The sequence below is a fragment of the Hyperolius riggenbachi genome, chromosome 8 (genome assembly GCF_040937935.1).
Source record: "Hyperolius riggenbachi isolate aHypRig1 chromosome 8, aHypRig1.pri, whole genome shotgun sequence".
NCBI classification, from domain to species: Eukaryota; Metazoa; Chordata; class Amphibia; order Anura; family Hyperoliidae; genus Hyperolius; species Hyperolius riggenbachi.
This window is the reverse complement of record NC_090653.1, coordinates 237,413,466-237,438,243: the sequence shown is the minus strand read 5'-3', so window position 1 is coordinate 237,438,243 and position 24,778 is coordinate 237,413,466. Positions and strand designations below refer to the sequence as shown.

At 45.0% G+C, this 24,778-nt stretch overlaps 1 protein-coding gene and 1 pseudogene across 2 annotated transcripts; both read left to right on the top strand.

Annotated features, from left to right (window-relative positions):
• The first annotated feature begins 232 nt into the window (after positions 1-232).
• LOC137527441 (protocadherin-8 pseudogene) lies at positions 233-2,620 on the top strand (annotated as a pseudogene).
• Positions 2,621-3,922: 1,302 nt separating this feature from the next.
• On the top strand, positions 3,923-13,136 carry LOC137527668 (protocadherin-8-like). Of its 2 annotated transcripts, none has more exons than XM_068248387.1 (4): positions 3,923-4,376; positions 4,627-4,685; positions 9,162-9,289; positions 11,863-13,136. In XM_068248387.1, the coding sequence occupies exons 1-4, from the start codon at positions 4,287-4,289 to the stop codon at positions 12,246-12,248; spliced, it is 663 nt and encodes a 220-aa protein (XP_068104488.1). In that variant the 5' UTR covers positions 3,923-4,286; the 3' UTR covers positions 12,249-13,136. The 2 variants fall into 2 exon arrangements, with proteins under 2 accessions (XP_068104488.1, XP_068104487.1); XM_068248386.1 differs by having other exon boundaries at positions 9,159-9,289.
• The last annotated feature ends 11,642 nt before the right edge of the window (positions 13,137-24,778 follow it).

Below are 24,778 nucleotides of genomic sequence, written 5' to 3'. Positions count from 1 at the left end.
CACTTTATTTGTCCATCTACAATGACCATTTGTCCTGGAGACCAGAGATTGGTGGCTACAGTGTCAACTTAATTTGCATATCATCACCCAGCCAGAAGCTTGAGTAGAAGTTAGAGGGACCAATGCTCATAATCACAGTGCAGCTCCAAAAGCACATAGAACTACTTACTACACAACAGGACCTCAGGATTTACAGCTGTGCTGCTTGTACAGCACCAACTTTAAACTGAAAATGATGCTTTTCCTGATGGTCAAGCTGGTCCTCTTATTGGGACTCTTCTCATTTTTATGTTCTTGTGAAAGCATCCACCTTTACACCTATGAGGAGGAACCGGTTGGAACAGTGATTACAGTTTTATCAGAACATTCCATCTTTAATTCTTCCGGGCAACCTGCAACCAATTTTCGCCTGATGAAGCAGTTCAACAGCTCCTTCATCAATGTCCGGCAGACTGACGGCCAGCTGAGCATCGGGGAAAGGATAGACCGCGAGAAGATCTGCCGCCGGTCTCTGAACTGTATCCTAGCTCTGGACTTGGTCAGCTTTTCCAAGGAGCAGTACAAACTAATTAATGTGAAAGTAGAAGTCAGAGATATTAATGACCACAGCCCACGCTTTCCCAGCCCCGAGATGCATGTGGATATCTCTGAAGCTGCTCCTGTGGGTACCAGAATCCCTTTACAAATGGCAGTGGATGAAGACATTGGTCCAAACTCTGTTCAGGACTACCTCATCTCAGGCAACAGCCACTTTGGTATTGATGTCCACACAAGAGCAAATGGACTAAAGTATGCTGAACTGATCCTTATGAAAGAACTTGACAGGGAAAAGGAATATTTATACACCTTGGAACTCATAGCTAGTGACGGTGGAATCCCTCCACTCTCTGGAAGTACCAAGGTTATCATCCGTGTGTTGGACTTCAATGATAACATCCCAGTTTTTGAGGAGAGTTCTGTCACTGTGGACTTGTTGGAGGATTCTCCTGTAGGACACCTGCTGGTAGATCTTAGTGCTATTGACTATGATGAAGGTGCAAATGGAGAAATCGTGTATGGCTTCAGTGCTCAGGTCCCTCAAGAGGTACGTCAGATCTTTAAAGTTCATCCTAAGTCAGGCACTATTACTTTAGAAGGTGAACTTGATTTTGAGACTAAACAGATTTATGAGTTTGATGTCCAGGCCCAAGACATGGGCCCTAACCCACTAACTGCAACCTGTAAAGTTACCGTGAACATCATAGATGTAAATGATAATGTCCCTGCAATCACTATCACTCCTCTGACTTCCACCAGCATGGGTGTAGCCTACATTACAGAAGCAGCTGCTAAAGAAAGCTTTATTGCATTGATTGGCGTAGCAGACAGAGATTCTGGACTAAATGGGAAGGTTCACTGTACACTTTTTGGCCATGAGCATTTCACACTACAGCAAGCTAGTGAGGACAGTTTCATGATAGTCACCACCTCACTTCTTGACCGAGAGAAAACAGAAGAGTACAACCTCACTGTGGTGGCTGAAGACCTGGGATTCCCTTCGTTGAAGACAACCAGGCTGTACACAGTCAGGGTGAGTGATGAGAATGACAATGCTCCTTCTTTTACCAAACCCCCGTATGAAGTATCTATTCCAGAAAATAATATCCCTGGTGCTTACATCACCACCGTGACTGCTAATGACCCTGACTTTGGAGACAACGGTAGAGTGTCTTATCGATTGTTAGATGGAAAGATAATGGGTCAGTCATTGTCTACCTATGTTGTCGTTGATGTAGATTCGGGAGTCCTCAGAACTGTTAGATCTTTGGACTATGAGAAACTTAAAGAATTCGATCTTGAAATTGAGGCTAGCGACCACGGTGTCCCCAAACTTTTAACTCGTACACAGCTGAAGATAAAGATACTTGATAAAAATGACAATGCTCCCTTGATAACTTCTCCTTTGCTGGACCACGGGTCAGCGGAAATCTTGCTACCCATCACCGCGCCACAAAATTACGTAGTGTTTCAGGTGAAAGCAGTGGATACAGATGATGGACTAAACTCGCAGCTCATCTACGCTATACAGCAGGATAAAAGCAAGCTGTTTACCATCAATAGTGTAACCGGAGAGGTTTCTCTACGCAGAAGAATTAAGACAACGCAAGATGTGGATCTGAGCATTGCGGTAGCGGTCTTTGACAGTGGTAGGCCTTCCCTCTTCTGCAACGCCACCATAAAGTTCACGCTCACTGACGCTATTCCGTCTGGTGTGGACATAGTTGCATTGCAGACAGACGAAGAAGAGCAAGAGCAGCGGCAGCTGGATCTGTCCATCATCTTCATTGCAGTTCTGTCAGGAGGGTGCACTTTGCTACTGGCAGCCATCTTGTTTGTGGCTTGTTCCTGCAGACGCAGATCAGAACGTTTAAAGCAGCCATCCCAAGACCTGTGGAAAGAAACAGAAGACAGGCTTCTCAATATGACTGCTCATGCTAAAGAGGCTTCTTCCACCTGCACAGAGTCCTGCCAACTATCTGTCAGCGTCGAGTCCGAAAACTGCAGCCTGACACCCAGCACAGACCAACCTAAGGAACTACACTCAGCTTCAGAGGTAAGTCCTGTCCTCCTAGTACAGTAAAGTCAGGCTTTGCTGCTCGAATTGTTTTGCTGCTATGTCAGCATGTTTACTAATTCGCATGCGCAGCAGAATCCTTTTTTTTCTTCTGCTGCCCTACGTCACTGCAGTGCGCGCCATCATGTGCATGTGCCTTTGCAAATTTGCTTCCCCCAAGCCTTGGTCCTGCTGGTTCCTGAGATATGGAATACGTATCTATCGCGGTAACCAGCAGAGCTCAGGGGCTGCAAATTTGCAAAGAGGCAACTCAGGGGGTCCCCTTCCTAAACCTCCAAAAAATGAGGGGTGTGTAGGGTGTGTAAGAGGCCTACAATTGAAAGAATTTAGGGTGAAGTGTAACAGAATACACTGCGCATGCGCGTGACGGCGCACAGCACACTGACATAGGCAGCAGTAGGGTAGCAAAGACAGTGGCTTTCTCGTGTGTCTGTATGGCCTAGGGTGTGTCACATGACCTGTATCAGGTCACATGCCCGATTTGGGTGACATACAAAACAGCTGGGAGGTGGAGATCTAAAATTAGTTTAAGGTTTAAAATTGATTAAATGAGGAGGAGGAAAGGGGTGGGGGATTCTTGGGGGGAGGGGGAAAGGGGTGGGGGGAGGGGGAAAGGAGTGGGGGGGGGGGTTGGGCTAGGGGGAAAAGGGCATGATAATTTTGCTTCATCCTGCAAAATTGTGGGCGAGTTGCTCTTGTTTACAATAAATTGGCCCAGAAGCCGCTCATTAAATCTGCGTTTAAAAGGTAAAAGCAAATCTGAAGGGAAAAAAAAGTTAGATACTTACCATTGTAGAGGGAAGCCTCGGGATTCCCTAAATCTCATTGACCTCTCTGCTGTTCGCTGGGACCCTCCGTGCATAAACATGGCCGCACTGCTCAGTTGCCAGTATGACCCACACCTGCGCAGCAGCAAGAAGCCACTCGTGCATGGCGGAAAAAGCCATGCGTGAGCGCCTTCATGCTACGTCACAGTCCATACTTTACGCCTGTGCAGTGCGTTCATGCTCATAGTCGGAGGGGCGAACGGCCACAAGCAATATTCAACATTAAAGGTCCACTACAGCAAAAAAAGTAAGCAGTTAAAATCTGACAGAATGGACAGGTTTTGGACTAGTCCATCTCCTCATGGGGGATTCTCAGGGTTTTCTTTGTTTTCAAAAGCATTTCCTGGAAGGCAGTTTAACTGCCAAAATAGTAAGATACCAGCCAGCCAGCCTTCCTACTCACTTGCACACTATTCTGGCAGTTAGACTTGGCAACTGCCATTCAGGAACAGCCCCGTTTCTATGGGCATGCAAATAGTGAAATCACCCGAGACGCCAGATTGAGCGGGAGGAGGGTGGGCGCAGCGATGGGGGGAGCTGGCATAGTAGTTACAACTTACCTTATGCCACCGATCCCCCGCAGCCTCTAACTCCTTCCTCCCCCAGGCATCCATTGCGTTGGTAGCAGCATGTCATCACAGAGGGCGCTGTTACCATATCTAACCTATACTGGGGCACCTACCTATCTAACCTATACTGGGGGCACCTACCTATCTAACCTATACTGGGGGCACCTACCTATCTAACCTATACTGGTGGCACCTGCCTATCTAGTAGTTTGGCTGCTGCACAGTACACACCACACCACGTGAGCACCAGCGGTGCTCACGCAAGCGCAGTAGAGGATGACCATGCGATGGCGGCCTCTGCACCGGCTGGGAGCGGAGCTGCTGCGAGGGACATGTCGGCTGCAAGGGACTGAAGGAAGCCCTCGGGTAAGTAAATGTCATATTTTTTTGGCTGCCTGGAGTCTGGATATTCCCTTTAAGCCAAGTAAGGATTTAAAAATGTTATAAGATTTCAATACGGCTTGTCTTCCAAATGAAAAATACTCAGCATTGTAAATTTTCAAATGATATTTAGTGTGTTGACCAGCACTTTACAGTTGTTGCATATAAAGAATTTATAAACTATCGATTTACTGCAGCTCTTCAGTTGACTATTCTGTATGTATTCTACCCCCAGAACTCTGATGTCGCTCCCATATCTGACTGGCAGCAGGAGAAGAGGGCAGGCGGAGCAAGGTGAGTATTCATTCTGAATGCAATGAATACTAAATACTGTCACATGGGCTTCACGCATTTAAGTGTCTGAAAGGAGAACTGTGTTGCTCAGGGGTTTGTTGAGGGGAGATTAGACATAAAAGGTCCGACCCAATTCACTTTTCTCCTAAGTTTTCTCCTAGGAGATAATTTTCATATTCTCTATAAAATAACTTTTAAGCATTTTACAATTGAAAAAGTACCAAAAAGTAGGTGAAAACGTACTGTAAAAACAATTTTGAATATTTTCTTGTTTGCTGGTGGTTTAAAAGGCATTTTATAACAAAATGATGTGAAAATATCACCTATTGTCAAAAATATTTTTAGGCCCTAAAAACATTTCAATACAATAATTAAATTTACATTGGTAATTCACAACATAAACAGACCAAGTATAACAATATCTGTTGATTAGGCCTACCGTCAGGGCCGGATTTCTGGAAAGGCCAGAAAGGCCACGGCCTAGGGCGTTAAAATTAAATAAGATAAGAAGGGCGGCATGACTTGGAGAGAGAAGAGGTCATATGTCAAAGTAAATCATCTCTTCTGGTCCCGCAGCGCAGCCATCCAGCGCCCTGCTCTGCACTAATAGCTGAATTCCACAGTTCCCCAATCCCTGCATCTCTCTCTCACTTCCTGATGTGTTAAAACAATCAGGATCAATCATAACGGTCACCTGATAATCCATACCTTTCTTTGTATGATAGACTTACAGATCGATGTGAGAAATACCAGGGATTTACATTACAAAGCAGATAGAACTAAGTTCCGCTGAGTTTTAATGCAGGCATTCCCAAACATCAGAGAGCTCTGCAGTTTCTTCACCACTTTTACAACTTTGACACTGACCCCAGCAGTTGTTAATTTAGCTAGTCCTAATTTATGACTGTTTTAGCAGTGGTCGCTTCTCTTCCTTAGTTAACTCTTTCCTGACTCATTTTCTGTCTTCCAGCTCCTACCATCTATGAGACTGCAGGATAAAAAATGCTGTTTTTTTCCCTTTCATTGCTAAACTGTCATTTTAAATACACCTGAGCAGTGGTGCTCATCCAATATTTGGGTATCCGAACTACCCAGATAATCTGAACTTTTTCCACTATCCGAACTTTGACTAGCAATTCGGATATTTTTTTAAAATCTGAATGGCACTATCCGAGCAAACTCGGATTTCCCATCTGAGAGAGAGAGAGGGATTTTAAGTCCCCACATCATTAAAAAACATGATGCTACATGCCTCATCTACCCTAAAAAAAAACGTTTTAAAGGCAATTTAAATAAGCCTTCTTCAGACTTTGTTCCTGTATACTGTCAATATGTTAGAGCACACCACCATATGTACATTCAGCATTCAAAAGAGATGCATAGATTTTTCAGCAAATATAAATAAATGTCATTCAGATGCTTTAAAGTGGAGCTGAACTCTTGCTCAGGACAGAAGGAAAACAGAGAAATGTACCCTGTATGTATTTCGAGAGCCTGTCTAATTCCCCCTCCTCTGTGTCACAAGTTGTAATTTGCTCTCTACACTGTGTCACCTGACTGCCACAACAGCTAAGCTCATTTGAAAGCACAGGATGTTAAAAATATGTCTGCTTCCATAAAAGCAGGAAGTAGACACTGCAGATTTATTGCAGGATTTGTATCAGCTGTAACAAAAATGTTTTTATTGAAAGGTTATGTTGTTGCGTATCTTTTAGAGCAGAGAGGAAGTTCTGAGTTCAGGTCCACTGTAATTACAACAGAACATCCAAAGTGGGTCTTGACAGGATGTTTTCTACTTACCTGTTCTCTGTTTTGGATGGGCTTCTCTCCATTGCTCTGCCCTGCCACCTGTTGGTGGCTCCGACTGCAGCCAGTCGCACAGAGGACAAAGAAGCAGCGCATGCTCTGGCCACTCGCGCTCCCTGTCACCTGTATGTGGCTCTGACTGCAGCCAGTCGCACAGAGGACAAAGAAGCAGCGCATGCTCTGGCCACTCGCGCTCCCTGTCAGTCACCTGTATGTGGCTCTGACTGCAGCCAGTCGCACAGAGGACAAAGAAGCAGCGCATGCTCTGGCCACGCGCGCTCCCTGTCACCTGTATGTGGCTCTGACTGCAGCCAGTCGCACAGAGGACAAAGAAGCAGTGCATGCTCTGGCCACTCACGCTCCGTCACCTGTATGTGGCTCTGACTGCAGCCAGTCGCACAGACGACAAAGAAGCAGCGCATGCTCTGGCCACTCGCGCTCCCTGTAATATCTCGCTCCTGCCCAGATGTGCACAGCAACTGAGGCCGGTACAGTGTTATGCATTCTTGACAAGTACCGGTCATACATCAGCGTCATTTCTCAAGTATGCATGCCCAGAACACTATCGCGTGCTGTGCACATTCGGGCAGGAGCGCAAATTACAGGAATTATTTGTTGAATGGGAGGCAGAGCAGCACAACTGAGATGAGCCCATTCAAACCAATGATCGCTAGTCAGAGTGTTGGACAAATTTTTTTTTGGGGGGGGGGGGGGGGGCGCTTGGTGACAGCAGGCCTAGGGCACTGGAAAGTACAAGTCCGGCCCTGCCTACCGTATGTCTTTTAAGCCACCAACAAGCAAGAAAATACTCAGAATAATTCAAACAGTATTTATTCACCTTCTTTTTGGTACCTTAATTGCAGATTGTTGACAAGTTATTTTAAACAGAAGATTAAAAATGATCTCCTAGGAGAAAACTTAGGAGGAAAAGTGAATTGGATCGGGCCTAACTTGTCTTTGCAATAGAAAGTAATGGGATTGGTAAAGAGTTAAAGGACAACTGAAATGAGAGGTATATGGAAGCTGCCTTATTTATTTCCTTGTAAACAATACCAGTTGCCTGGCTATCCTGCTGGTCTATTTGGCTGCAATAGTGTCTAAATAACACCAGAAAAAAAAGCATGCAGCTAATCTTGTCAGATCTGAAAATAATGACAGAAACACGCGGTGTGCTGCATGCTTGTTGATGGTGTATGGCTAAAAGTATTAGAGGCAAAGGATCAGCAGGACAGCTAAGTAACTTGCAACCTCCTTGGCGGTATGGACGAGTACACACGTCCATTACCGCCGGAGGTCGCCGCTCAGGCCCTGCTGGGCCGATTTGCACCAAATAAAAAGCAGCACACGCAGCCGGCACTTTGCCAGCCGCGTGTGCTGCCTGATCGCCGTCGCTCTGCGGCGATCCGCCGCGAGCAGCGGTGAAAGAGGGTCCCCCCAGCCGCCCGAGCCCTGCGCAGCCGGAACAAATAGTTCCGGCCAGCGCTAAGGGCTGGATCGGAGGCGGCTGACGTCAGGACGTCGGCTGACGTCCATGACGTCACTCGCTCGTCGCTATGGCGCGACATCTAGTGGGCTTTCATGCAGCCAACTTTCAGTTGGCTGCATGAAATAGTTTTTTTTTTAATAAAAAAAAAAACCCTCCCGCAGCCTCCCTGGCGATTTTAATAGAACGCCAGGGAGGTTAAAAAAAAAAAAAATATCCCTCTCACTTCAAGTGTCCTTTAAAGGATCTCCAAGGTTAAAAAAAATTAAATAAAGCTGTACTTACCCAGAAGGCTCGCCGCAACTCTGGTCCTCTCTCCTGGGTCCCGCTGGCCACCTCTGAAGGCTCGCTACATGCGGTAGGTTGGTGTCTTCTGTGCATGCGCGGGTGTGCACCCGCCCCATGTGAGTACACGCCCATGTCACAGCGATCCTTCAGGCAGGGAACACACTTGTCTTTCAGTTTTCTGCACGCGTTTTCCTGCATACTTTTTCTGCACACCAAGTGTGTTTCTATGCAGGAAAACGCGCACGTTTTTTTCACAGCAGCTGATGTAGTTGATAGAGAAAACTAACAAAATGTGCAGAATTAGGATGCAGAATGTCAGTTTTTTTTCTGCGCGCGAACAACATATTAAGTGTGTACTAGCCCATTGATTAACATGAGTTCTCAGTTTTTCTGTGCAGAAAACGCACACGAAAACAGACAAGTGTGTTCCCTGCCTCAGAGGCCGCCAGCGGTACCCAGGAGAGGACCGAAGCTGCGGTGAGGGACACACATGACGTCTAGGGGCTGGAAGAAGCCCCAGGTAAATAAAGCTACATTTATTTTGTTAGCCTCGGAGATCCTTTAAAGTTGCCACACACTGTACTGTAAAGTAATTTCAATTTATCATTCCCAATTTCCTGAATCATTTTCCTCCACAGTGGATCAAAAAGAAACATTTCCATGATTCTATACGGTCAATCGTTTTATTGAATGATTGTGAAATTAAAACAATTGTTTTGTATTGTGTATGGCCACCCTTGGAACGTCCTGTTTTCCCTTTGGTTAATGGCTCGCCCCATGTGAAAGTCACAGAGAAGGAAACGCTTATTTCTATAAGCGTGAAGGCTGGGCAGATGTTTTGTATATACGGTAACACTTCTGTAGCTGTGTGACTAATACAGGCATCTTTGTTTCAGCAGTCTGAGGCCAGAGCAGTTTAGCGCCAAGGACAGTGGAAGAGGTGACAGTGACTTCAATGACAGCTCCTCAGACACCAGCAGGGAAGGTGTGAGCAAAGCAGGCATGCTGACCACCCAGGATGTGACTGGTAAGAGCCAATTCTCTGCCACCTGTCCCTTCTCTTAACACCTAGTGCTAGTGATCAGTGACTCTACCTCACAGGTCTGCATGTGACCAGCACACCTCAGACACGCCATCTGTTTCCTTCATTGTTGCAGAATTATGGCCTTACACACAGCTTTTTTTTGGTAAAAAAACAAAACAAAACAAAACAAAAACCCCATTTTAGTGTAACAAACTATCCTTTGTGTGTTAGATCCTAATTCAAGCTCAGTTACTAACCAAGGTTTGGTGCGCTACACAGAGCATACTCTTCTTACCAAGATCTGTATTGCACAGGGTATACTTACCAAGGTCTGCATTACACAGAGTATACTTACCAAGGTCTATACTACACAGAGCATACTTAGCAAAGTGTGCAGTACACAGAGTATACTAACCAAGGTCAGCACTACACAGAGTATCCTAACCAAGCATAGCCGGGACAAGGTCCTCCAGCACCCAAGGCTGAGACACCAAAGTGCGCCCCTCCGTCCCTGCCACCCCAGCCGTCACACACTGATTGCTATTAGATTAAGAGGCGCCACATTGCCCACAACCTCCCCAACACCTTAATATCTAGTTATCTGGCTTGCAGTCACTGCTATGTATCCCCTTTTCTTATTTCTTTCTGCTTCAAACACAATTAGGAATGACAGCTGAATGAATTCTGCGCCCCCTCCTACACTGCGCCCTGAGGCTGGAGCCTCTCCAGCCTATGCCCACTTAAGTATCAGCGGTCTCGGTCCCCTTAAGGACCAGAGACCGCTGGTACAATGACGGAATCCCGACGAATCGCCGCTCATACCCACTGCAATTGCAGTCGACACCGTACGCTGGGATCCCTCTAACATCCACTCTGCTGTCTCTATGACGGCAGAGCCATGAGAGCCGGTCAGGAGCCGCTTTCACTGGCTCCTGACCGTGTCTATCAATGTAAGTGGCTTACATTAATAGACACGGCCAGGAGCCAATAAAATCGGCTCCTGGCCGGCTCTCATGGCTCTGCCGTCATAGAGACAGGCAGAGCCAGTGAGCTGCGGCGAGAGAAGTCGGGTTTGAGCGGCACGATCGGCAGGGAAACGGTGGATGCGCGTTGCAGGGGGTGATTAGTACCAAGGTCTGCAGCACATGGAGTACACTAAAACCTTGACACATTTGTATTATTTAGTATTTATATAGCACCGACATCTTCCGCAGCGCTGTACAGAGTATATTGTCTTGTCACTTAACTGTCCATCAGAGGGGCTCACAATCTAATCCCTACCATAGTCCTATGTCTATATCGTGTATTGTAGTCTAGGACCAATTTTTTATGGGGAGTCAATTACCTTATCCGTATGTTTTTGGAAGGAAACCCACACAAAGACGGGGAGAACATACAAACTCCATGCAGATGTTGACCACACCGGGGACCCAGCGCTGCAAGGCGAGAGTGCTATCCACTAAGCCACAATGCTGCCCACACGTTACATTGTTCCTAGTCGAGAGGGTGGTCTCTGCTCAGAATCTAGTGTGTGTATGGTAGACCCAAATCTTACCGATGAATTGCCAAGAGATCCGGAGTGTCTGATCATGTCGGCCAAGCACACTCCCCCTCCCCCTCCATCATGCACTGCACATTGTCCCTCCTCCCCGCTCCATATCACTAGTAGGCCTGCACTACACAGAATATACTCGCTTTATACTACAAATGTGCTGCTTATTTTAATAACAGGAGTAAGTAAACAAATAATTGCTGATAAGTCATCTGTTTGTCATGTCATTTCCAACTATCACTACCCAATTGGGGAGAGAACCTGTCCCTTTCCTCTCAGTGTCTTTTGTTCAGGTGATTTTCTATTGCTCTTAAAGCGAACCCGAGGTGAGAGTGATAAGGAGGCTGCCATATTTATTTCCTTTTAAGCAATACCAGTTGCCTGGCAGTCCTGATTCTGTACCTCTTCTGCTAGGTACACACGATGCATATGGTGTCCGAGTACCTGATCTGCATATGCTTGCTCACAGTCTATGGCTAAAAGTATTATGCTAGGTACAAACAATACCATTTTCTGACAGATTTACTGTCAGATTGATGTTTCCCAACATGTCCAATCTGATTTCCTAACGATTTTTCGATCGATTTTCCGCTCACTTCTACGAAAAATTGATCTGACATCAGATCAAACATGTTGAAAATAATCGAACAGACAGTAAATCTGTCAGAAAATTGCATTGTGTGTACCTACCGTAGCATAATACTTTTAGCCATAGACCTTGAACAAGCATATGCAGCAGATCAGGAAATCTGATTCAGCTGACTTAGGTTTTACTGGATTAGCCATATACTTGTTCCAGGGTTTTTGACACAGACACTACGTATGCCAGAGGATCAACAAGCCTGCCAGGCAACTTGCATTGTTTACAAGGAATTACATATGGCAGCCTCCATATACCTCTCACCTTAGCTTCACTTTAAAAATTAGAGCAGTCAGCAGGGTTTCCTCACAGCTGTTTTCTGTCAGATTAGGTACACAGCATACAATGTAATATACTGTAATGTGTTCTGGCTTTGCTTTCTAGGTGCGCCATACAATGGAGTGGCGGCAGCAGCAGCAGCGAATCGCGTCACAGAAGCCCAGTTCAGCCACAGAAGCAACAGATCTCTGCAAAGTGGACACTACACCATCCAGTACCAGAAGGAGTATGCCGTGTCCTACACAATGTCTCCGCCTTACTACAACACCTATCACCCCAGAGCACAGAATGCCCGGATTCCCCACTATGGCCCAGCAGACTCCTATTACCATGTCAGCCATCCGCCGGCTCACCATGGCTATGAGCGGGACTTGCCATATCACAGCGCAACACTGTCCCCGTCCAGAGTAGGCAGAGCTCCCCAACAACTGCCCTACAGACAGGAGGCGCCGCCACAAGGCCGTCTCAGTGACGGGTCTAGCCATTGCTAAGCAGGCTGGGAATCAAGGAGGACCTCGTAAGGGTAATCTGATCATTCCCTGAACATCAAACAAAAGGCCTGCAAATTTAATGTGCCAAGTCCTCAAATACCAACGGTCAGGCTAAATAGTGCAGGTGTTAAAAGTACAACCAAGAGGGATATGGAGGCTGACATTGATTTCCTTTTAAACAATGCAGATTGCCTGGCTGTTCTACCACGCCTCTGTCTCTAACAATTTTAGCCATAGACCCTGAATAAGCATGCAGATCAGGCATTTGTGGCTAAAGTCTGACTGAATTGGCCACATGCTTGCTTCTGGTGTGATTCAGACACTACTGCAGCTAAAGAGATCAGAAGGACTACCAGGCAACTGGTATTGTTTAAAATGAGATAAATATGGCAGCCACCGTATCCCTCTTAGTTCAGGTGTCCTTTAAATGAATATGGTTGTCATGGGCAGACACATCTGCACTGCACAATTTTAAAGGAAAACTCAATGAACAATGGGTTAAAAATACCAATAGGAATGACATAGGTCATTTATATTCTACATTTTAAAATGGTCTAGAGTCCTTCATAAGTTATCAGGTGTAATAGATTTAGGCAAGCTTTACACCTGCACAGAAAATTGCATTTAAACTGAGAACTTGTGTTAGTCAATAGGCTTGTTCATACTCAAAGGATACCAGAACCGAAGCATATACTGAAAACGGGGGGAGCAGGCATGTATTAGGTGCAGTCCTCATGCCTACTGCTCCCCCCTTTCTCCTCCTTTATACCGAAATCCTCCGCCGCGGCTCAGCCCAGGTCACGGGAGTCGGGCGGTTGTGCGTATGCGGGTGTGGCCAGGAGCACTCTGTGCATGAAGGCAGGATGATGTCATCATCACGCGTGAGTCGAGTCGTGTTTTGGGGCTCGCTGTACATAGGCCATCGTTCTCATTCTTCTTAGTCAGGCATGTTATGGGCCTTTATCCTCTCTGGCCAGTTGGCCGACTCACTAATTTGAATACGTTGAGAGATTTACTAGATAAATTACTGTCATTACTGCTTCAAGGGAACCTGGAGTCAGAGTACTGAGGCTGCCATTTTCATTCCCTTATAAACAATGCCAGCTGCCTGGCTGCCATGTTGAGTTTTTATCCACAAAACCAGTGGAAAAGGGCCCTGAGAGAATGAAGATGGCAGCCTCCGTATTCCTCTCACTTTAGATTACCTTTAAAGCGGACCTAAACTCAAAACGCCTCTCTGCTCTAAAAGATACGCAACAGCATAATAACCTTTAAACAAAAACACACTGCTTCGTTAAGGTACTAAGGAAGTAGAAACAGTGCAGATTTAGTTTAGTATCTGTATCAGGTGTAAAAGTGTGTACACATGTCGGATTTTTCCAAACGACAGATTTGACGTCCAAACGACCGGTCATTTGGAAAAATCCGACGTGTGTATGCACTTTTACACCTGATACAGATACTAAACTAAATCTGCAGTTTCTACTTCCTTATTCATGAAAGCAGACATATTGTTAACCTCCTGTGCTTTCAAATGGCCTTATCTGCAATCTCTGCCATGGCAGTCATGTGATACCATGGGGGGGGGGGGGGAGATCAGATTACAACTTGTAATTAGACACAAATGATGGGGAATTAAACAGGCTAAACTCTCTAAATACATACAGGATGCATTCCTCTATGTATTTATTTGGTACACTTTAAGGCAGCAGGGGGTGCACAGAACACATTTTAAAAGTCCATGTAAACACACTGCATAATCTGCATTGTTTTCAATAGAAGTGCAGTTTCTGGCAGTATTTTAAAGCATATTATATGTAAAGAAGAAACAATACATAAAGATGACTTGCAATAAGTGATATAACTAGGGGGATAGTTAATGCGACACATCCTGGTGTTCTCCTTTAAGGCTGTGTCAATGCATAATGAAAGTGTGCCCTCCACTGGCATCTGTAGGCACCAGCAGCTTATAGTCACCTTAAAGTGAACCTCCGGACTAAAAATCTACTCAGAAGAACTGAAAAGGCTTGGTGTTTCTTTAACAGTTTCACAGCATCAGAACTTTGTTTTTCTTACCAAAGCATCATTTTTAGCTGCATTTTTCGCTAAGCCTGGGCTTTTCTTCCCTGATGCTGTGCAGAGCATGATGGGATTTCCTATGTTGTTATTCACGTTGCCTAGCAACTGGGAGAGGTGCTCAGGACACAGGACAGTTGGAACTGTGTCTCATGCTCCCTGTCACCTCATTTCAACCAAAGAGATGGCTGCAATCATGAAATCAAACATTTGCCTGTTCTTTTAAAACAGGGTGGGTAAGAGATTATATTACCTATCTATTTTAATTAACATAACTAATGTAACTTAATGACAGTATGTTTGTTTAGGCTGGAGTTCCTCTGTACACACATCTGATTTTGATTGGCCAATGACTGGGTAATATTACCACCTCCATGTAGTCTGAGGGCAACAGATTTTGAATATTATTAACAGAATATGCAGGTAAGCTTCCTTACTGCATTAAGGTGGTAGATTTGCCAATCAAAATTGGATGCATGTACCAGGCTTAAGCCAGAGAGCCAGAACGAGTATGCAGATAAGGACAGACAAGTAATCAGCATGGTTTAAAAGGAACTATGGCAGCCTCCAAGGTCACACCCCTAGCTCTTACGTGCCACTCCCCTCTGTGTCCAGGCCACTCCCTTAAAGGTATAAAATATGGATTGTTAAGTTTATGTGCCTATAACCCGTGTGTGTTTTTAATTGTTGTAGTATGTAAATATGACCTTTATCTGTATATTATGAAAATTGTGTTTCAATAAATATTTATTGTTAATAATTTTCCTGAGTTTACTGGTGTCTTTTGGTAGTACAGGTTGGATTGAGCTCCGAGATGTCTCCCAGTGCATCACTGCTGAATATATGCAAATTAACCATTGTTGTCCTTAGAAGCTAAACACACCTCCAGAACCGCTGGAATGCAATGATGTGTCAGCTTGTTATTTGTACAGAGCCATAATAATCCAACATGCATACAGACTGTTTCGGATTGGTTGATCCTCAGTGCATGGCATGGATTAATGTGGCTCTATGGAGTAGGACTTGAAACACCCAGAGGTACAGACTACCCAGCAAGCTAATGGTGAACCAGAACTCTTTGGACCATTGTAGCCCCTTACACACTCCAAAGAGTCCTGGTTCACCATTAGCTTGCTGGTTAGTCTGTACCTCTCTGTGTTTCATGTCCTACTCCATAGAGCCACATTAATCCATGCCATGCACTGATGAGGATCAACCAAACCAAAACAGTCTGTATGCATGTTGGATTATTATGGCTCTGTACAAATAAGCTGACACATCATTGCATTCCAGCAGATCTGGAGGTGTGTTTAGCTTACAGGGACAACAATGGGTGATTTGCATATTTGAGCAGTGATGCATCGTTGGAGACATCTCAAAACTAACTCCAACCTGAATTATCGCAAATACTTTCTGTTTTAAGAAGGCAAACTTTTGTTTCCCATAGCATTTTAGTAAGGGAGCTTTTTTGACCATTGTAGCTCCTTACTTGCACACTCCAATGAGTTCTGGATCACCATGAGCTTGCTGCTTAGTCTGTACCTCTTGGTAGTACAGATATCACAGACTTTATACTTGATGGCTATAGCTAAAAACTGTCCTTAGCCCAAATTAGTTTCCTCAACAAGAGTGAATTGTCAATAGACAGACATTTCCATGCAATAATTGAGAGAGCTGTTCTGCTCTCATTTCTGATTGTTACTAGAACACCTATTCCAGCTACCTGTCGGAGCTTGATATACTAAGCACAATCCAGGTGAGGCAGAAATAGCCCTTTAGTGTCTGAAGCAAATATTATTTTATTATTTATGGCGAGGGGATCGACATCACGAGTGAAGCACATGCGCAGATGATCCCGGACACGTTGGGATCTTCCGGAGGGCAGTGCGGAGGCCTTGCTCAGAGCCGGACTGTGCAGTGGGACCCAACAGACGTCTAGGGGTTGGAAGAAGCCCCAGGTGAGTGAAAATTCCCGCGGCCCCCCCACCCAATGCATCCTTTAAACTGAGCCTCCAGACTAAAAATCTACTCAGTAGCACTGAAAAGGCTTGATGTTTCTTTAACAGTTGCACATGATCAAAACTAATTTTTAGCTGCACAGAAGAAAACCGGCCGGCATTTTCCACCTGATGCTGTGCAAAGCATGATGGGATTTCTGATGATGTTCTTATTCTGCTGTTTTGGAGCAAATTTGTTTTTTTTTTAAATTTTGAATGTGAGATTTAAAGCCTAGCACGCCCTGCTGGGAGGGGTGATCAGGACACAGGACAGTTCTCCCAAACTATGTTCATTATTTAACGATGTACTAGACGGTCATCCCTTGCCGGAATCATTTTCGGAAGCAATAATTATTCTTATCCTCAAACCTGGGAAGGACCCAACCGTATGTGGGTCATATAGACCGATCTCTTTATTGAATACGGATGCTAAAATCCTTGCTAAAATCCTAGCAAATAGAATCAAGCCTACATGGGGACCAGTCAGGTTTCATGCCCAACAAAGGGACAGACATTAATTTACGCAGATTATTTACAAACATTTCTCTGGCCTCCTCGGTGTCCGGCTGCAGGGTGGTTGCCTCGCTGGACACTGAGAAGGCATTTGACTAGATAGAGTGGCCATACTTGTGGGAGATTCTGAATCGCTATGGCTTTGGCCCTATGTATATAAATTGGATACAAGCGCTGTATTATGCTAGGTACACACCATACAATTTTCTGTTAGATTCTTCTGTTAGATTTACCTACAACATGGAAAAAAGCTATCTGGCAGGTAAATCTAAGAGAAAATCTAACAGAAAATTGTATGGTGTGTACCTAGCATAAGACTCCTAAGGCTAGAATTCGCACTGGTAATAATATCTTGGAACCCTTTCAGCTATATAGAGGAACACGCCAGGGCTGCCCGCTCTCTCCATACATTTTTGCCCTCACAATTGAACCCATGGCCATACTAATACGAGACTCAAATTCAGGGAATATCAGTGGGATGTATTGAAGAGAAAATCTCGCTATATGCGGACGACACACTTCTCTATCTAAACGACCCAGAGGAGTCCTTGACTTCAGCTCTTGACATTATTATGACATTCGGCTCGTTTTCCGGGCTTAAAATCAACCCGGATACGTCTGTCATCATGCCCCTGGATGATTCCCGATCCACTGTACCCCCCCACTCACTACAATGGGTTTCCCAATTTAAATACCTGGGTATCCTAGTTAACAATTGTGTGCAGGACTACTTTGGTTTGAATGTTAACCACTTCCCGACCGCCGTATTGACAAATGGCGGCCGGGAAGTGGACCCCGCAAGGACCGTCGTATAGACAAATGGCGGCGGTCCTTGTAGGGGCATGGGTGGAGCGATCGCGTCATCAGTGACGCGATCCTCCGCCTGGCGCCGCTCACCCGCCGCAACATCCCGCCGGCCATACGGAAGCGCCGGCGGGATGTTAACCCGACGATCGCCGCATACAAAGTGTATAATACACTTTGTAATGTTTACAAAGTGTATTATACAGGCTGCCTCCTGCCCTGGTGGTCCCAGTGTCCGAGGGACCACCAGGGCAGGCTGCAGCCACCCTAGTCTGCACCAAGCACACTTATTTCCCCCCCCCCCCCCCCTGCCCCAGATCGCCCACAGCACCCATCAGACACCCCTGCCCACCCCCAGACCCCTGTTTGCACCCAATCACCCCCCTAATCACCCATCAATCACTCCCTGTCACTATCTGTCAACACTATTTTTTTTTATCCCCCCCCCCCCTGCCCCCTGCTCCCTCCTGATCACCCCCACCCCTCAGATTCTCCCCAGACCCCCCCCCCCCATGTACTGTATGCATCTATCCCCCCTGATCACCTGTCAATCACCCCCTGTCACTGCCACCCATCAATAAGCCCCTAACCTGCCCCTTGCGGGCAATCTGATCACCCACCCACACCAATAGATCGCCCGCAGATCCGACATCAGATCACCACCCAAGCGCAGTGTTTACATCTATTCTCTCCTCTAAACACCCACTAATTACCCATCAATCACCCATCAATCACCCACCCCCTATCACCACCTGTCACTGTTACCCATCAGATCAGACCCTAATCTGCCCCTTGCGGGCACCCAATCACCCGCCTACACGCTCAGATTGCCCTCAGACCCCCCCTTATCAATTCGCCAGGGCATTATTTACATCTGTCCTTCCCTGTAATAACCCACTGATCACCTGCCAATCACCCATCAATCACCCCCTGTCACTGCCACCCATCAATCACCCCCTGTCACTGCCACCCATCAATCAGCCCCTAACCTGCCCTTTGCGGGCAAACTAATCACCCACCCACACCAATAGATCGCCCGCAGATCTGACATCAGATCACCACCCAAGCGCAGTGTTTACATCTATTCTCTCCTCTAAACACCCACTAATTACCCATCAATCACCCCCTATCACCACCTGTCACTGTTACCCATCAGATCAGACCCTAATCTGCCCCTTGCGGGCACCCAATCACCCGCCTACACGCTCAGATTGCCCTCAGACCCCCCCTTATCAATTCGCCAGGGCATTATTTACATCTGTCCTTCCCTGTAATAACCCACTGATCACCTGTCAATCACCCATCAATCACCCCCTGTCACTGCCACCCATCAATCACCCCCTGTCACTGCCACCCATCAATCAGCCCCTAACCTGCCTCTTGCGGGCAAACTGATCACCCACCCACACCAATAGATCGCCCGCAGATCCGACATCAGATCACTACCCAAGCGCAGTGTTTACATCTATTCTCTACCCTAAACACCCACTAATTACCCATCAATCACCCCCTATCACCACCTGTCACTGTTACCCATCAGATCAGACCCTAATCTGCCCCTTGCGGGCACCCAATCACCCGCCTACACGCTCAGATTGCCCTCAGACCCCCCCCTTATCAATTCGCCAGTGCAATATTTACATCTGTTCTCCCCTGTAATAACCCACTGATTACCTGTCAATCACCTATCAATCACCCATCAATCACCCCCTGTCACTGCCACCCATCAATCACCCCCTGTCACTGCCACCCATCAATCACCCGCTGTCACTGCCACCCATCAATCAGCCCCTAACCTGCCCCTTGCGGGCAATCTGATCACCCACCCACACCAATAGATCGCCCGCAGATCCGACGTCCGATCACCTCCCAAGTGCAGTGTTTACATCTGTTCTCTACCCTAAACACCCACTAATTACCCATCAATCACCCCCTGTCACTGCTACCTATCAGATTAGACCCCTATCTGCCCCTAGGGCACTCAATCACCCGCCCACACCCTCAGAATGCCCTCAGACCCCAGCCCTGATCACCTCGCCAGTTCATTGCTTGCATCTATTCCCCCCTCTAATCACACCTTGAGACACCCATCAATCACCTCCTGTCACCCCCTAGCACACCTACCCATCAGATCAGGCCCTAATTTGCCCCGTGTGGGCTCCTGATCACTCGGCCAAACCCTCAGATCCCCTTCAGACCCCCTTCCGATCACCTCCCCAGTGCATTGATTGCATCTATTTTCCCCTCTAACCACCCCCTGAGACACCCATCAATCACCTCCTGTCACCCCCCTAGCACTCCTATCCATCAGATCAGGCCCAATACAACCATCTAGTCATCTAAAAGGCCACCCTGCTTATGACCGGTTCCACAAAATTCGCCCCCTCATAGACCACCTGTCATCAAAATTTGCAGATGCTTATACCCCTGAACAGTCATTTTGAGACATTTGGTTTCCAGACCAAAATAAAATCTTCTATGAACTCGCCATACATCTAACAGAATACCTTGGGGTGTCTTCTTTCTAAAATGGGGTCACTTGTGGGGTTCCTATACTGCCCTGGCATTTTAGGGGCCCTAAAACCGCGAGGAGTAGTCTAGAAAACAAATGCCTCAAAATGACCTGTGAATAGGACGTTGGGCCCCTTAGCGCACCTAGGCTGCAAAAAAGTGTCACACATGTGGTTCCGCCGTACTCAGGAAAAGTAGTATAATGTGTTTTGGGGTGTATTTTTACACATACCCATGCTGGGTGGGAGAAATTTCTATGTAAATGGACAATTGTGTGTAAAAAAAAAATCAAACAATTGTCATTTACAGAGATATTTCTCCCTTAGCATGGGTATGTGTAAAAATACACCCCAAAACACATTATACTACGTCTCCTGAGGACGGCGGTACCACATGTGTGGCACTTTTTTACACCCTAAGTACGCTAAGGGGCCCAAAGTCCAATGAGTACCTTTAGGATTTCACAGGTCATTTTGCGACATTTGGTTTCAAGACTACTCCTCACGGTTTAGGGCCCCTAAAATGCCAGGGCAGTATAGGAACCCCACAAATGACCCCATTCTAGAAAGAAGACATCCAAAGGTATTCCGTACGGAGTATGGTGAGTTCATAGAAGATTTTATTTTTTGTCACAAGTTAGCGGAAAATGACACTTTGTGAAAAAAAACAATTAAAATCAATTTCCGCTAACTTGTGACAAAAAAATAAAACTTCTATGAACTCACCATACTCCTAACGGAATACCTTGGGGTGTCTTCTTTCTAAAATGGGGTCATTAGTGGGGTTCCTATACTGCCCTGGCATTTTAGGGGCCCTAAACCGTGAGGAGTAGTCTTGAAACAAAAATGACCTGTGAAATCCTAAAGGTACTCATTGGACTTTGGGCCCCTTAGTGCAGTTAGGGTGCAAAAAAGTGCCACACATGTGGTATCGCCGTACTCGGGAGAAGTAGTACAATGTGTTTTGAGGTGTATTTTTACACATACCCATGCTGGGTAGGAGAAATACCTCTGTAAATGACAATCTTTTGATTTTTTTACACACAATTGTCCATTTACAGAGTTATTTCTCCCACCCAGCATGGGTATGTGTAAAAATACACCCCAAAACACATTGTACTACTTCTCCCGAGTACGGCGATACCACATGTGTGGCACTTTTTTGCACCCTAACTGCGCTAAGGGGCCAAAAGTCAAATGAGTACCTTTAGGATTTCACAGGTCATTTTTGAGAAATTTTGTTTCAAGACTACTCCTCACGGTTTAGGGCCCCTAAAATGCCAGGACAGTATAGGAACCCCACAAATGACTCCATTTTAGAAAGAAGACACCCCAAGGTATTCTGTTAGTAGTACGGTGAGTTCATAGAAGATTTTATTTTTTGTCACAAGTTAGCGGAAATTGATTTTTATTGTTTTTTTTCACAAAGTGTCATTTTCTGCTAACTTGTGACAAAAAATAAAATCTTCTATGAACTCACTGTACTACTAACTGAATACCTTGGGGTGTCTGCTTTCTAAAATGGGGTCATTTGTGGGGTTCCTATACTGTCCTGGCATTTTAGGGGCCCTAAACCGTGAGTAGTCTTGAAACGAAATTTCTCAAAATGACCTGTGAAATCCTAAAGGTACTCATTGGACTTTGGGCCCCTTAGCGCAGTTAGGGTGCAAAAAAGTGCCACACATGTGGTATCGCCGTACTCAGGAGAAGTAGTATAATGTGTTTTGGGGTGTATTTGTACACATACCCATGCTGAGTGGGAGAAAGATCTCTGTAAATGGACAATTGTGTGTAAAAAAAATTAAAAAATTGTCATTTACAGAGATATTTCTCCCACCCAGCATCGGTATGTGTAAAAATACACCCCAAAACACATTATACTACTTCTCCTGAGTACGGCAATACCACGTGTGGCACTTTTTTGCAGCCTAACTGCGCTAAGGGGCCCAAAGTCCAATGAGCACCTTTAGGCTTTACAGGGGTGCTTACAAATTAGCACCCCCCAAAATGCAAGGACAGTAAACACACCCCACAAATGACCCTATTTTGGAAAGTACACTCTTCAAGGTATTCAGAGAGGGGCATGGTGAGTCCGTGGCAGATTTAATTTTTTTTTTGTCGCAAGTTAGAAGAAATGGAAACTTTTTTTTTTTTTTTTTTTTTTTGTCACAAAGTGTCATTTTCCGCTTACTTGTGACAAAAATTAATATCTTCTATGAACTCACTATGCCTCTCAGTGAATACTTTGGGATGTCTTCTTTCCAAAATGGGGTCATTTATACTATCCTGGAATTCTAGCCCCTCATGAAACATGTCAGGTGGTCAGAAAAGTCATAGATGCTTGAAAATGGGAAAATTCACTTTTTGCACAATAGTTTGTAAGCGCTATAACCTTTACCCAAACCAATAAATATACACTGAATGGTTTTTTTTATCAAAAACATGTTTGACCACATTTTTCGCGCTGCATGTATACAGAAATTTTACTTTATTTGAAAAATGTCAGCACAGAAAGTTAAAAAAAATCATTTTTTTGCAAAAATTCATGTCTTTTTTGATGAATATAATAAAAAGTAAAAATCGCAGGAGCAATCAAATAGCACCAAAAGAAAGCTTTATTAGTGACAAGAAGAGGAGCCAAAATTCATTTAGGTGGTAGGTTGTATGAGCGAGCAATAAACCGTGAAAGCTGCAGTGGTCTGAATGGAAAAAAGTGGCCGGTCCTTAAGGGGGGTAAAGCCCTAGGTCCTCAAGTGGTTAATGAACTTAAACCTTTTCCATCACGAACAAGATGTTTTTTCGTTACCTACAACTCCGACACGCTTTCTCAGCGCAGTTCCCTAATGGTGCACCAGAGTTGGCAGTCAATAATCTAGAGAATACACTTCAGACACAACAGTTATGCTGGGAATACACGGTTCGTTTTTGCCTTCGTTTAAACCTTCGTTTCGATTGTGCCTTTTGTCCTTTTCGATCCCGAAATAAATCGGTCATATAGTTAATATCACCACCCACGGTTTCGTTTTTTTTTTTCGATTCTGATGGTTTCGTTTTTCCAATGATCGAAGGCTGCAAAGAAACGAAACGAAAATCCCTTTTTACAGGGACGGACTAGCATAAACGAATATATAATCGATCTGAACAGCCATCAAGCCTACCAATGGCTCGATTAGATGGATAAAGAGAGATAATATCAAACATGTTCGATCACTAGTCGTTCGTTTTTGGGGTCTATTAATCGAAACTATAATGAGATTATGACTATTTTCACATACGTTTTCAACACTCGATTCGTTTACCGAACGAATCGAAGGTTTAAACGAAGGCAAAAACGAACCGTGTATTCCCAGCATTAGATAAACCTCTTTCAGCTATTTATTCAATTTTATTGGCTAAAAGTAACGAAAAACTTCTTCGATTCCAAGAAAAGTGGAACCTAGACATTTAAGGTATAGACAATACAGACTGGGAGGATATACTTGAAGACTTTATTAGAACTCCTATCTCTGCTAGAGATAGATTGATTCAAGTAAAATTTTTACATAGAACGTATCTCACTCCGGTACGAATGCATAGCATCAGTATATCCAACAGTGCGACATGTCAAAAATGCACAGCTGAAGAAGGCACATTCTTACATATGTTTTGGAGCTGTACTAGAATTCAGACCTTTTGGTCAGCCATCTTTGATACTATAAATGAAATCCTGGAATCGCACTATGACTGCACACCCAAACTAGCCCTTCTGGGTCTATTTAAAGAACAAACTTGTAATAAATATGTACAATTCTTAATTCGCATATTATGTTTCTATGCAAGAAAAGAAATCCTAAGAGTCTGGAAAGGTAATGTTAATCCATCTATTAACCAGTGGAAGCGTACAATTAATATCGCTCCTCCTCTATACCAATTGACATATAAGAATTGCAACTGTCCACAACGGTTTCATAAAATATGGGCACCATGGTACAACAACGCCATGACGGCCGGATCCAATCTTACGCTCTGATCTTTATGTATCCTTGTGCCAATATATTAGCTGGTTGTTGGCGCGGCATGGGTGGTGGTGGGGGTGAGCCCGGAGTCTTCCCTTTCTTCTTTCTTTACTTACCTTTCCCTTGTTCGTTATCTTTATTCTCTTTCTTCCTTTTGCTAGTTTCTCGAGCCTTTCTCCTTCTTGCCTTTCCTGGCACAGTGCTCCTGCTATAAAGATATTCGTCTGTAGCGAATATAAACTCCTACTACTATAGGTCAAACCCAAAGCAATTGGTACACCAAAGGCTTACTATGACAAACACTCTGCTGCTAATTTTATACTTCAAGCTATGTATTGTCGCCTTGTTACCTATGTTTATTACCCATATATCTCCCGTGTGTGGGAGCACTGTGTTTTTTTTTTTGTTTTTTTCCCGTAATGTCTCTTTTCTTGTTCAAAATAAAAATTGATTTGTGAAAGGACACAGGACAGTTGGAACTGTGTCTCATGCTCCTTGTCACCTCCTTTCAACCACAAAGATGGCTGCCCCCATTAAATCACAAACATTTGCCTGTTCTTTTAAAACAGGATGGGTAAGAGATTATATTACCTATCTATTTTAACCACTTGCCGACCGCACACTCATACCGTGCG

What these genes read in the sequence shown, in the direction of transcription:
- LOC137527668 (XM_068248386.1), top strand. Translation starts at nt 4,287, where the DNA reads ATGACCATGCGATGGCGGCCTCTGCACCGGCTGGGAGCGGAGCTGCTG. An exon ending in GGACTGAAGGAAGCCCTCGG is followed by an intron (nt 4,377 to 4,626) that starts GTAAGTAAATGT and finishes TTCTACCCCCAG; the next exon opens with AACTCTGATGTCGCTCCCAT. An exon ending in GACCACCCAGGATGTGACTG is followed by an intron (nt 9,290 to 11,862) that starts GTAAGAGCCAAT and finishes TTTGCTTTCTAG; the next exon opens with GTGCGCCATACAATGGAGTG.